Source organism: Mixophyes fleayi, chromosome 3 (genome assembly GCF_038048845.1).
Source record: "Mixophyes fleayi isolate aMixFle1 chromosome 3, aMixFle1.hap1, whole genome shotgun sequence".
Lineage (NCBI taxonomy): Eukaryota > Metazoa > Chordata > Amphibia > Anura > Limnodynastidae > Mixophyes > Mixophyes fleayi.
In genome coordinates, this window is record NC_134404.1 from 314592053 (window position 1) to 314606888 (window position 14836).

Here is a 14836-nt window from a genome sequence, read left to right on the forward strand (position 1 = left end):
AAACCTGCCTTATGAATGAAAAGGCTGCAACCTCATGAATACTAGTTTGGTTATAAAGTTGCAGCCTCCACACTGTGCAGGGACAGACAACTTTATCCTGTGTGGGAACAAAACATTAAAACATTTCCAACCTGGTTTCTAAGTAACACAAAGTTCTGCATTTATTTCCCAATGCAGAAGCAATAACAATAACGACAGTCTATGTGAACAGATGAGACCCAGCCCGGGCTGCCGAGCTCTGCAGAGTTATAGTGCAAAGGTTACTAGATGAAAGTTAATGTCCTTTTCTTCTTCTGTTTGTTCACAATGTGACTCCTGTGCTTGTTCATTCCAGTTTAATAACCAGTTGGTACATTTCAAGTTTCCAGCATTACAAAGTATTATTAAGTCAAAACCTATTATCAACATTAACCACCACCTACAGCTATGAAGTTTAGGTCGTCCAAAAAAGAAAAGAAAATCCACTTGTCGGGGCATATACGCAAGGTGGATAATTACATAGCGAACAGTGATTGAATTTTAAAGTTTCCATTCACAAGGCACCATGAATTTAACTTGAGGCTCAAAAAAATGAAAAACAAATAAAGACTTAAAACAAAACACAATTTCGAAACTAAAAATGTTGTGCTTTTCAGTGGACCCAACATAGCCGCAGCTGTGGTCACTCATTTGTCAATAAGTCACCATCTAAACCGTGCAAACTATCAGTTGACTAGAAAACCACGATTTACTCCCGCGTGCCTTCTCTGTTCCTAGGGAGTTGATAGGCTGCGTTCTAATGATTGTTCGGCCCACAAAAAGGTCAGTCGGCAACACTTTACTGCTACCACAAGAGGCGCTGTATCCGACAGGACTATTGCTAGTGCAGCCGTTCCATGCAACAATGATTAAATAACCAAGAGACTTATGACACAGTGCAACATTCATAGCAGTCCAAAAACAATTTAATAAATTCCTTCCTTCATATATCGCCACAAGCGGTCTCACAATGAACAGGTTAATGAAGTGCTGCCAAACCTAAGCCACCCTTTCAAGCCACTATCTATGTTCCTTGCGAAACTGCAACACCACTTTGCAAGATTTTGATTACATAAGAAATACTGAGCTCATTGCTTGTGCTCTATCTTATTGAAGCACGTAGCAACATCTGTTGTACATCTGGACGATAATGTACTCACAATTCAGCAACTACATAAAACATTCAACAAAGCCAGATACTCAATAGCACAAGGTTAAGTACAATACTGCACTGAAAGACAAGAAACTGGATATGACTACATGATTTCAAAATGAAAATGGCAAAACACTATACAAAACAGATATAAACTTCTACACATACATAAAAGTAATAACAGTATGCAGAAGCCAGGTAGTCAATAAAGCACTAAAAGATATTGTACCGATGTCTTCATACTGTGAGCCGTTTCTGTGGATGTAAATGGACGTAACTGGTTTCTAAGTTTGGTTAATTGGCACCTGAAGTCTAAAGAGTGTGTTTGTTTTTTTTGTGTATTGGGGGGAGGGGGTTCTTTTATATATCTCTTATAGTATATATAGTGTATGGTTTTTTTTTATATACTCTATATAGTTTTGATATATCATCATCTAGTAGGCAGCTTTATACAAAATATGACAGCAACGTTCTGTCTTTTAGCCATCCAGCAACGGAAAGACGTGCCAAAAACAAGCATGCTTCATGTATGCCAACCAGCAGCCACATAAATGGTCACCTATTTGCAGGCATAGAAACGCAGCAGCTATTATGTAGAAAGAATTGTAAATAAGGAATGTGATGAATGATACAGAAGAGGATGATAGTAGCTTTCCAAATGTAACGTTCCATTTTCACTGTATTTTTTCATCATTCTGAGAACAGAGGGGCATTGAGAATAACTGTGAGAACTGTGATATGATAGGAGCAGCTCATACACAACAGCCCTTGTGATTCCAGTACAACGTTCTGTGTGTTGTCAGACATTCTAATACAAGCATGGCTGTACACATGGAGGGACAGTATCAGACGTGGTCTTACAGAGCATGGCTCAGTAACTCAGTACTCTACTCGCAAGCATTAAATGGTCATTTATTTCCCTTAAAAGAAAAGTAAAGTGTGGGATTGGATAAAAAGAATATTCATTTTCTCTACATTCTATATTGCTCTTCTCTGTATGCGATTATTGTTTAAAATCTGATAAAAAGCAATAGAGAATTTAAAAAAAATAAAAAAAATAGCACAAGAACCCTCCCACCACCACACACTCACAAAACAGGCTGATCTCTAAGAAAGTGATTCTACACATTTGTACAACCTGTCCTAGTTAGAAACGCCTCTTTCCTTGTGTTCCCTTCGCTGCAGTTACAATGCATCCATTGCTCTTGTAACACCAATATAGCTGCTGGTCCCAACCAGTTCCAGCTGTTCCAGTGGCTAGGGCAGACAGTTGTGGCAAACATAGCTCCTGACTGGATTACTATTTACATAGTGAGAGGGAGATTGAATCACTGGAGAGGCAAGAGGAATGAGCTACTGGTAGTCATACAAACGGCACATGAGGAAGGAGGAGAGCAGGGGGCCGCACAAACGGCACATGAGGAAGGAGGAGAGCAGGGGGCCGCACAAACGGCACATGAGGAAGGAGGAGAGCAGGGGGCCGCACAAACGGCACATGAGGAAGGAGGAGAGCAGGGGGCCGCACAAACGGCACATGAGGAAGGAGGAGAGCAGGGGGCCGCACAAACGGCACATGAGGAAGGAGGAGAGCAGGGGGCCGCACAAACGGCACATGAGGAAGGAGGAGAGCAGGGGGCCGCACAAACGGCACATGAGGAAGGAGGAGAGCAGGGGGCCGCACAAACGGCACATGAGGAAGGAGGAGAGCAGGGGGCCGCACAAACGGCACATGAGGGGGGACGAGAGCAGGGGGCCGCACAAACGGCACATGAGGGGGGACGGGAGCAGGGGGCCGCACAAACGGCACATGAGGGGGGACGGGAGCAGGGGGCCGCACAAACGGCACATGAGGGGGGACGGGAGCAGGGGGCCGCACAAACGGCACATGAGGGGGGACGGGAGCAGGGAGCCGCACAAACGGCACAAGAGGACGGGAGCAGGGGGCCGCACAAACGGCGCAAGGGGACGGGAGCAGGGGGCCGCACAAACGGCGCAGGGGGACGGGAGCAGGGGGCCGCACAAACGGCGCAGGGGGACGGGAGCAGGGGGCCGCACAAACGGCGCAGGGGGACGGGAGCAGGGGGCCGCACAAACGGCGCAGGGGGACGGGAGCAGGGGGCCGCACAAACGGCGCAGGGGGACGGGAGCAGGGGGCCGCACAAACGGCGCAGGGGGACGGGAGCAGGGGGCCGCACAAACGGCGCAGGGGGACGGGAGCAGGGGGCCGCACAAACGGCGCAGGGGGACGGGAGCAGGGGGCCGCACAAACGGCGCAGGGGGACGGGAGCAGGGGGCCGCACAAACGGCGCAGGGGGACGGGAGCAGGGGGCCGCACAAACGGCGCAGGGGGACGGGAGCAGGGGGCCGCACAAACGGCGCAGGGGGACGGGAGCAGGGGGCCGCACAAACGGCGCAGGGGGACGGGAGCAGGGGGCCGCACAAACGGCGCAGGGGGACGGGAGCAGGGGGCCGCACAAACGGCGCAGGGGGACGGGAGCAGGGGGCCGCACAAACGGCGCAGGGGGACGGGAGCAGGGGGCCGCACAAACGGCGCAGGGGGACGGGAGCAGGGGGCCGCACAAACGGCGCAGGGGGACGGGAGCCGGGAGCAGGGGGCCGCACAAACGGCGCAGGGGGACGGGAGCCGGGAGCAGGGGGCCGCACAAACGGCACAAGGGGACGGGAGCCGGGAGCAGGGGGCCGCACAAACGGCACAAGGGGACGGGAGCCGGGAGCCGCACAAACGGCACAAGGGGACGGGAGCAGGGGGCCGCACAAACGGCACAAGGGGCCGGGAGCAGGGGGCCGCACAAACGGCACAAGGGGACGGGAGCCGGGAGCCGCACAAACGGCACAAGGGGACGGGAGCCGGGGGCCGCACAAACGGCACAAGGGGACGGGAGCCGGGGGCCGCACAAACGGCACAAGGGGACGGGAGCAGGGGGCCGCACAACGGCACAAGGGGACGGGAGCAGGGGGCCGCACAAACGGCACAAGGGGACGGGAGCAGGGGGCCGCACAAACGGCACAAGGGGACGGGAGCAGGGGGCCGCACAAACGGCACAAGGGGACGGGAGCCGGGGGACGGGAGCAGGGGGCCGCACAAACGGCACAAGGGGACGGGAGCCGGGGGCCGCACAAACGGCACAAGGGGACGGGAGCCGGGGGCCGCACAAACGGCACAGGGGGACGGGAGCAGGGGGACGGGAGCAGGGGGACGGGAGCAGGGGGACGGGAGCAGGGGGACGGGAGCAGGGGGACGGGAGCAGGGGGACGGGAGCAGGGGGACGGGAGCAGGGGGACGGGAGCAGGGGGACGGGAGCAGGGGGACGGGAGCAGGGGGACGGGAGCAGGGGGCCACACAAACGGCACAAGGGGACGGGAGCCGGGAGTTGCATAAACTTGGAAAAAACTTCACAAGACACATTTGAGATGAAAATTACTGTAACATCCAGCAACATGCAGGCCTGGATGGTGGAAAGGACAAAACAGACCTCCGCATAGGGCCAAAGGTTCAAATCTGAATTTTTATCATAAAATTTGTCTTCATTTTATATTGATATGTAAAAAAAGCACTCATTTTAATTAATAAAAGTCTATATTTGTTGCATATAGATAGTCATGTGCAGACATGGAGCTATAAAGGTGGGCAGGTGCATAGTACAAACAGCCTAGGGCAGGCAAACTTTTTTTCTAAGTAGTGTATATTTAAATATGTGCGGTTATCGAGAATCCGTACAAAAAATAATTAAATCTTACAGCAGTGTTAAATAATTGAATGCATCCTTGCGTGAATGATTACCCTGACTTCGAACAAGACACACCCCACATCTATATGGCGTGTTAATTTGCCTTCTGAATATTTTTGGCGCATATTCCAAGTTAGTTATCTAACTTACTGATGCCCTATATTAAATTTATCTGCAAGGGTCTCTGGAGAGCTCGTAAAATAATCAGTTCTTGTAAGAATCCCAGTTCTTTGCAGCTGTCCTAGACTTCAGTTAGATCCCAGCACGAAAGGATGAATGTTCTGTTCAGTACGCGGCAGGACAGAGCCCATACATTTAAATTCTGCCCTGGATTTCTGTTCAGCAGATTGCATGCTGGGCTACATAACGTTACCCAGATGTTAGTAAGGAGAACATGAGGAGAAAAGGAGTGAAGTAGGTTACTAAGAGAATTCCTTTAATTAGACAAACAGATCAAATGTAGGGCTGTCACCTAGAAGCAGACATTGGCTCACAATCTACATTACTAATTATGCTTATCCATGATTTATATATTACTGGATGCGCAATACAGCAGTATGAGACAAGCTAAACATTACAATTCAATAAAATTACTAACACAAAATAAAATGCAGTTTTTAGACTGATTTCAGCCTTATTTTCATTACAGTGATGTAATATCAATAACATCATGATCGTCAAAGTATATATATTCAAGGACCACACGTGCGGCCCCCCAGCATTCAAAAACGCTGCACATTAGCCTTAAATTGAAGAAGAAAATAACGGAGGGAAAAAAAAGAGTTTCAACTAATTGCATCCCAAAGTACTCCCACATGAACCTCATTTGCTCAAAAACTTCATTAAATGCCACTCAGACTTCAGATTTGTTCCGCAACAGCCCCATATGGCCCCACTTACCCCAAAATACCCCCCACATGCCACTCAGACCTCCCCACATGCCATGAAATAGGCAGGAGGGGGGAGTCTATGGTGCAGAACGCACTGCAGCCTCATCCTCCGATTGGTTGTGCTGCATGACCTCCTGTTGTGCAGAGGAGGTCACATGATGCGTAAGCCAGCTGCTCCAGTTCAGTAGAGAACAAGTCCTAGCTGGGGGCACAGGTGAAGACTCACCAGGCTGTGGACCCCCGCTGTCCAATCCTAACATCATTTGTTTTGTTTTTGTTTGTTATTTTTACAGCCGCAGTGTTGCATACTAGCAGCTTTGTGAAAGTGACCTAGACTATGTGAATATGCTGCTGTCCAGACTAATTATTCAATAAGGAATCACAAAATGCTCATTTATCTTCATTTACATTTATCTTCTTTTGAATTAATGGATACAAACAATTATCTACTGGCAAGCTTCAAAAGAGGTCCAGTAGCACCATATTACAGAGATAAATAATTATGCAGATACAATGCAAGAAAGTCACTGTTTTCCTGTTAGAATGCCATGCTGCAGACTGACCCAGATTACCAGCGCTCCAGACAGGCGCTTTGATACACAGTTCCCATATGGCTGGGATACAGTCACACAGAGTTCATTTACTTAGGAGCCATCATCACTGTGGAGACACTTGATCAGACGATTAACAAATATTTACACAGATCAAGGATAGTTTCACATTTAAAGCCAGAGCAGCTCGCAGAGTTACCTGATTCTAGATTTCTATATTCCCCTAGGATAGAGGCGCTCAGGACTACATATCTGTAGTTACTACTTGTATTAACAGAGGTGAGAATACTATTCTTAGATGTGTCTAGAGCTTGGTTTAATGTATGATGATTTTGGTTTCTGAACAATTTTTTATTTTATTTTAGAAAGTTGGTGTGCACGCAAGTGTGCAAAACCTATGAGTGTGTGCAAGCAAGAGCATGTGTGTAATTTGCCTTTAACACTTTATGGCTATTCAAAAATAAAATTTTAGAACAAGGGTGTCCGGTAGAAATTAATCCAATGCATTCAATCTTCCCCGTCATACCAGACCGACCACATGTGCATGTGGGGGGGGGAAGCTTCAGAGAGGGAATGAACCAATTTTGCAATTAAATGTTGGATCCCACTACAGCCCAATTCATAACAAAAGTGAGCAAAGCTTCATACATAGCACAAAGCACAAATGGTCATGCTGATTCATGCAGGTTCGTCGCTACAGTGGGGATTTGGGGATTCTTTAGTCACACCCAAAAGGGCATTCTTGTTTCTGAGGTTAATTTTGCATTGATGTATTTCTATAGTCAAACTTCCTGGAGTAAGTTTAGCAGGACAATTACGTGCTTAGGATGAAAAGAAAGATTACAGGCAACATAAAATGTTACAGAAATGGTCAGGAGGGTCTCTGCAGTAACACAGTGTTTGTTTACCAGACACAACACTATACTACCACCCCAACACTCGTCTGATCTGTACATGGCACTTGGCGTTATTAACTACAGTGTAACTAAAACTCGACTCTCCCAGACATTCCAAATGTAAGACTTACCTACAAGCAGACAGTGCTTCACACTCTACCAATTACAGTTATAATTATCTTTATTTACATACCACCAACATATTCCTCAGGTCCACAAAAAGAACAAAACGCAACCTTTTATGAAGCGGTCATTTTGATGACTGTATCATGAAGACTTTGGTCTTATGCAAACTTAATTTCTGTTTGGACTTCCCACACGAATTACACAACAGGATATTTAATATTAAAACAAACACAAAGATTAGTAATTAGCTCCCTCTTGCTGGATGCAGCACTGTGGTGTATTGAGCTATGTTAGGACTGACATGGAGCAGTAACAGCCACAATTCAGCATAGCATGCCTAAAACATCTGTATTGTGAAGTGGTAATAGGATCCCACCCATAGGAAGGGAATATATTCAAGACAAATGAGGCACGAGGAATTCCACTACACCCTAGGTGCATTAATAAACAGATATGAAAGACTTAAAATCCTCTGTACTGATGTCAGAAAACAAGAGCCCTTTGGCTTGCTCTTGAAATTTTAAGCGTTTCCTGTATTTAAAACCTCACTCTAGACAAGATCACAGCCACCGCTTTCTCAGTGAACCCCCCCCCCCCAATGTGCCGGGAATAAGCAGCCTTTTGTTATGGAGACTCCCCAGTCCCTCACCCTCTTATAAATTCCGCTGCTTTTCATTTGGATTTCTTTCTTCTCGGTAGCTGGAAGGAGAGCAGAGACATTGGTGATTTATGTTGCTGGGCCTGTGCTCAGACTATGGATCAGCTTTGAACAATTTTGCCATAAATTGGTTAGTTTCTCACAGCACGTTTAATAGGCATGCTGACAAAAATCTTGCATGCTCTGTCCCACCTGCTTAGCTTAGGTTTCAATCTACAGCAAGGCGGGCAAAACCATGACCTGGAAATCTCTGGCATCTCTGTTCAACCCACTTACTCTCTGCTAGCCACAAGTAGGGTCTAAAACACTGTACCGGAAACCTTGCAGAGACTGAGAATGTGCTGTAATGTAGAGCAAGCGGTAACGAAGAGACGGATTTAAGCATCGCAAAATCCCCGATAGACAGTATTTATTAGATATAGCAAAAGAAAAAAAAATTATATATTATATATATATATATATATATATATATATATATATATATATATATAATTTTTTTTAAAGATGAAGAGGAATCATTAATTAAAAATTCGAAAGTGGCAAATAGTTTGTATGAAGTTGTGCACACGGGAACATGTGCTGTAACTGGATAAACAAAAACAACTGTGCAGATAACTTTGAAAACTATAATGGCCAACTACAAACCATGCTATCTGTTCACAATATAAGCATTACACCTACTCAAGGGCAGAGTATCAGCAGTGTTTTGAGGTTAAAGAGCAGAACACACGTCTGTCTGTGATCTGAAAATGTATGAAGCCATCTGCAAAGCTGTGTGAAAATAATCATTTGTAAAATGCAATAAACCATTGAACTGCAGTAAGTAATATGTAAGGTGGGTGTGTGCGTGCGTGACACTACTAGACACAAACGTGTGTGTAAAGTTTTCTTCCACACCTAAGAGAAACAACACATTTGAAGGTGTGTGCCTAGATACTCTGCTATAGATACTAGATAATGTTGGCTGATCACTGTACACCCTCTATCAATGTGTGTATATGCACACATACATACATACATATACATACACTCTGCACGTTAACTTTATATAGATATAAATGCAGTCATGCATCCGTCACTTCTGAAGGCAAAGCATATTGAAGTTTACTCTTGTTGTGCAACCAGTGAATAGACATTTATTTTCATGATACTTGGCATAAGCGATAAAAATAATTCTAGTTGCCGAATAATAGAGCACTGACATGACAACTGTCAGAGTGCATGTAAGAAAAGCAGGTAGGGAAGTGTGGCTGCCATCCCACTGCCCAGGGCTGCCCCGTGCTGTCTACAAGCCTTCAGCTGCTGGTTTCCACACAAAAGACCACTCCTTCCCCATCCATTGTTCCCCTATGTCCTGTCCATCCATTCCACAACACAGGCCGTGATAAACACGACATCAACCCATACCAGATTTATTGGACTACAATCACACTGCACGGTGTACGGCACATTGCACTCTAATGCTTGCTACAGAGGCAGTCTAGTGTGCACAAGCTATGCTTGGTAATGCTAATTAACCCTGATTTCAAGAGCGAAGGCATTTGTGTACATGTGCTTAAATTACATCTCAATTGCATTATTTACACTGCAGGCAGCATCAGCTTCCCAGGCTATCATAGCAACCCTGCTAACAACAAGCCAAGGCAACCCCAAGCTTACCTTGTAACTGCTTAAATCTTCCTTCTAGCTGGTTGTAATTGAAGGGTACCTGGGCTGTGTATCCTGGGGACAATGGCCCTGGTATGCTAGAGGTCCTTTGCAATTCCATTTAAAAAGAAAACCCAGAGATAAGAGATTCATAAACCACAGAGAGTCCCAAACATATATCCAGATCGATTCAATTTCCTTGACCAGAGGGGCTGGAGTGGTGAGTGATAGTACAGTGCCCAGTCAATGCAGCCACGGTGTAAAATCCACAGCCACCTTTATGCCAGACTACATGCACTGCACTCAGCCATGTAACACAGCCAGGTTATCTGTGCAAGATCATCTCCAAATGGGTTTTCACAGCAGACCTAATGTATCCTCAGCATGCTGGATACATCTGCAGCAGCACCAGTCTACAATCCTTACAGTCCTCCAGCAGCAGCACACCTCCTCAAACCTTTCTGGTATGTCATTTAATCACTAGCCACTCTGTGTATTTAGTGGTGATGTCACTTCATTAGCATAAGACACTGCAAAAGGAAACCGGAGGCTGTACCAAAGTTGCTCAGGAGAGGGTAGGGGGGCTGCCCTAAGAGCAGCAAAATACAAAATGCCAAGAATGAGGATGCATTTGTGGAATGAGGATCAGATGCTAAACTCACCACACACACATCTAGTAACACAGAAGGGCTTTGGAGGGCTCTTCTAGCGTGGCTGCACAAAGCAGAAAACAATGGTACGCTCCTAAACAAAGCTGCTGGAATTACAATCTTTTGTTTAAGAGCCTCATGTAACGGAAAAGTCTCAGATTACCATCAAATGGAAAGGAGCGCACAGTTCTCTCCTCTCCCCTTCACTCCAATCAATAGCCGTCACATATTTGTGCACAGCAATTTATTAGATGTCTGACAATGCTTTAGAGGACTGTATGACAGCAGCTATTGTAGTACAGAGCCATGGAATCATCTGAGATTAGTAACTTCTGTGTGTGCAGTGCCCCTAATCATGTTCAAATGTAACCATTAACTTGTGTTTATATGGACACAGTTCTGAAATAACTTCTAACATCAATGTTATCACAATCTACTTATACTACTACTAAATTACATTGTATCTAAAAGAATCTCTTAAAAGAAAAGTAACCTTTACTGTAAACAAAAATGAATTCAATAATATTTTTGCTTTAATTGCCCACAACCCCCTTCGGATTCTTCTGTAGGTCTTTTTTTTAATGGACCAAGTAGAAGCACTAATATCCTTCCATGATTGATTCCTTTGAGTAACCTTCACTAATTTGGTTTGCATGTTTTGATCTTCACGATGAAGCTCTTACTTTGAAATGTACTAACCTTCTGAAATACTTTAATTGTGAATATATGCCTGTAATCAATTATTTAACCTGTAATGTGTTTATTTGTAATTTAAGTGTTGGTGGTTGTTTATTTCACACTACAGTATAAAAAAATTGGAACTTAATTGGATAAAAGAAAACGGATAAAACTAAAAAAATAAAACCGTGCAGATAACAATGCACACTATCCTCCATACTAATGTAGATGATTAATTCATAGCAGTGTTATTGGGGCTGATACAGCATTAGCCCCAAAACAGACACAAATAGTGTTCACTAAAAATGACGCAATTGTGGGCATATGCCAAGCTGCACGGTATGTGCAGGTCTGCACCAGTAGTGTATTTGCTCAGTTTATACCAGTCATACACACTTACTCCCATCTAATACATGAGAAACAATTCCGTCTCGCGTACGTGAACGAAAAAAATATAACTTAAAGATGCACACAAAAGCATAATATATGGAAATGCAACAAAGACAGCGCTGCTCAGTGTTAGCAGAGCATTCGCAAACTGCCAATCACTAACAGTAGCCATTTCTGGCAGACGTCATCTACCATTTGCACTTGCCCTTGACGACCCGCCAAAATACATCTTAGACTGGCTTAAATGGGTCTGTGTCCCGGGCTGCAACTATTCAAAACTACACAAACACCCTTACTGTGCTCAGCCTACGATAGAACACCCCGTCCTTCCGCGCCTCGCCTCTCCAGGTGCAAGAACCGAGAGGAGGTGGGCTGAGTAGCTGGAGAGCGAAGTTAAAACTGGTGGAACCAGGAGGCAGGGAGGCACTGCTCAAAGCAGCGTACAATCTAGAGGGAGGGGAAGACAGACACACACAAGTTTCAAACAGGACATATTAGGGGATGTTCTGATGAAGCGAGGGAGTTTGTTCCAATGAAGGGGGGTGGCGCGGGAGAATTCTTGGATACATGTGTGGGAAGAGTTAATCAGAGGGGAAGAGAGGCGACGATCATTGGACGATCGCAGTGGGCAGGATGGAGTGTAAATAGAGATGAGGTTCTAGATGTAGGGAGCAGTGGAGTTGGCGAGGGCTTGTAAGTCAGAGTGAGGAGCTTGAAAAGGATTCTGTAGCAGCGTTGAGTACAGATCGAAGACTGGTAGCAATGCCATGTTAAAGACCTCATTCGTAGCATGTAACCACCCAAACTTGGGGGTGGGCTGAATGTGGGCAGTATTCACATTTAGACCTACAGGCACACACTAAACTGGCTACCAGTCTCTAACTGCATGTAAGGAAGATACGAATTGGAAAAAGCACCGGGATCAAAGATAGGAGGAAGTTCTGAGTCGGCAGCATGTAGTGCTGAATACCACCACGGAGTCTGCAATGCAAAGACAATGTGCTTGATTCAATTATCTGCAAGGTTCTGTAGTCTGGAAACGTCACCTCCCTCTGTGAGTCTGGCAGCCCTCATTGCATTCAGCCTCTATCAACCACAGGAGACAGGATAAGAAGGAAGGAACACTCACAGTACAGCCACATCCCTGACGAAGTCTAAGGACGAAACACGTTGGACCCGATAACACCCCACAGAGACACTCTTGGAAAACTCAGCCGAACTCCCAAGTTACTTAATGCCTCAGAAAACACCACCCAAACACTGCCACAAAAAAAAGGCAGCGGAAAGGGAACAGATTCAGCCACTCTGCAGTTGAACGCACACACGCTGTGCGCTCCACCAACCCCGGAAGTTCGGAACCGACACACGCAGGCGCAGAAGGTGACGTCAAGAGTACCCGGCCAGCCAGAGGTAGAGGACCGCTCGGCAAAAGCTACAAGCAATCCCACCAACCACCGCTACCCAACTATTAGCCTCTGCGGCTAAATACAAGGAAGGGCACCGTCCAGACAACTGCTCTTATAAGAGCATTTTGAGCAAAAGAAATTTGCACGCACCTGTACATCTACACGCAACTACACCAGTACTAAACACAAGACACACACACACATCTGCTAAATACGCATAGCCAACAGACAGAGAGCTATAAACCACCACAAAGAGACCATTAATACAGGTCAATCACCTACCACATAAACACACAAGACTGTTTATAGGCAGTCCTCATCCCCACTCTATCTAGAGCTATAAAACAGAGGTAACAAAGAGCTATAGACACCCCTGCCCACATATTATAGCATTGCTATAAACCAGGGCTATAAACATTACACACACACACACACACACACACACACACACAGACAGACAGACGGTACCACCACACCAATATACACTGCATTAGAGCTGTGAACAGGGCAAAAGAGCTATAGACCAACAACAGCAAAAAGAGCTATAATCTACTGCTTACACCAATAAGCATTCACGTATATTGCAGGTACCACTGTTTCTGTGTTCTCCTATCTACCCTCCCCACCCCTCTTTTTCCCACCCCAGGCTGCGCCACGGCAAAGGAAACAAAACAAGCAACGAGCCCGGGAACTGGAACACCAGAAAATTCCGTAACGGTAGCACCAACCACAAAAACACTCCCTCCAAGCGCAGACATCCAAGGTAAGCGCCCTCAAAAGAGCCCCTGCCACCCACTATATACGGACATTGGACTCAGGCTGGGCCTCTCTCTCTCTGCATTACTCAGCCAGCAGCTACTGCGCTCAATGGTAGGCTTATCGCTTACTAGATTTATTCTGGATGTTTCGCTACCCTAACGGCTTCTCTATGTCCGGCAGGAGTCTGGGCAATGACCATGTCTCCTTCCCCTCTGACTGATGTCACTTCCTGTCTCTGCACCTTGGGTAGGCTTGGATGTGTATTTTTCAGCGCCGGAGGAAGCATTGGTCTGCCACCAGAGAGGGGCTCCTCATCTTCTCTACAGTCTGGAATCACAGTCTTCCTGAGCAGTTGAGTGCTGGGTCTGGGTATATAGAATATATTTATTGCATACCCACAAGTCTATGCCAACGTAAGTATTTTAGCCAAACTAACCGTTTGTTGATATAAGCTCAATAACTGTTATGGGACCACTTTGCTTTGGTAAATATAACTGCAGGTCATACGTTTGTCACAGATTTACAAATTCTCTTTAATGTACTTACAATGGCAAAAATATCCTAGAAAAGAAAACAAAAAATACAAACTGCCACACACCTTAAATGTTTTTCCAGTCTATAAGCAAACTTATAGTAAGCACTTAGAGTAAAGTTAGACTAGCGACACCCTCTGCAAACACCAGTTTCTATGGCACCATTACACTACGCAAGACCAGATCTAGATAAGGAGGATAAACTTATAATACATACTTAGGCTTGAGGAATTCCATTTTCAATGGCTTAAAGAGTAAACAATATAGGAGTTCATAACATTATAGGTAATAATAAAATGGGAGTTTACTTAGTAGATGTGCTAGTAATAGATAGAAGTTGTTACTCAACATTGTCGTCTTGTACTGTTCTCTTCCCGTCTAGCTTCTTCTTCTTAACATAAGAATTGGAGCGAGATTGGGTGTATGTGACATCACTGAGGCACTTAGTGAATAGGCTGCAATATCTTTAAAACAGATTTAGCCTATCAAATGGTCTGCATCCACTCCGAGTGTTAAAGGTGCCCCTGAAAGTGTACCCATCACTGACACATAGCGGAAACTGTGGACTGAACCAATATTCATCATACAGGTGCCTATCAATTCACTGGGCCCTTGAGTATTTACCAATAATATAGTATTGTATAATATTTTCCAGAGACATTTTGCTGGAGGGCAGGTATAAGAAGCCTATGTCACTTGTGGCTTTGGTGCACTAGGCCTGGGGATTGAGAA

The 14836-nt window shown here is 45.6% G+C and overlaps 1 protein-coding gene across 2 annotated transcripts in view; it reads right to left on the minus strand.

The window, feature by feature from the left end:
* The window catches only part of SPTBN1 (spectrin beta, non-erythrocytic 1), a 128272-nt gene that overhangs the window by 61560 nt on the left and 51876 nt on the right, over positions 1 to 14836 (minus strand). Inside the window, exon 1 of one of the 2 annotated variants that reach the window (XM_075204049.1) lies at positions 9701 to 10134. The exons of the other annotated variant lie outside the window; for it this stretch is intronic. Within the exon in view, the coding sequence (XP_075060150.1) occupies positions 9701 to 9809 (109 nt within the window). The 5' untranslated portion in view covers positions 9810 to 10134. Of the gene's footprint in view, positions 1 to 9700; positions 10135 to 14836 lie in introns of those variants that run through there. 2 annotated transcript variants of the gene reach the window in all.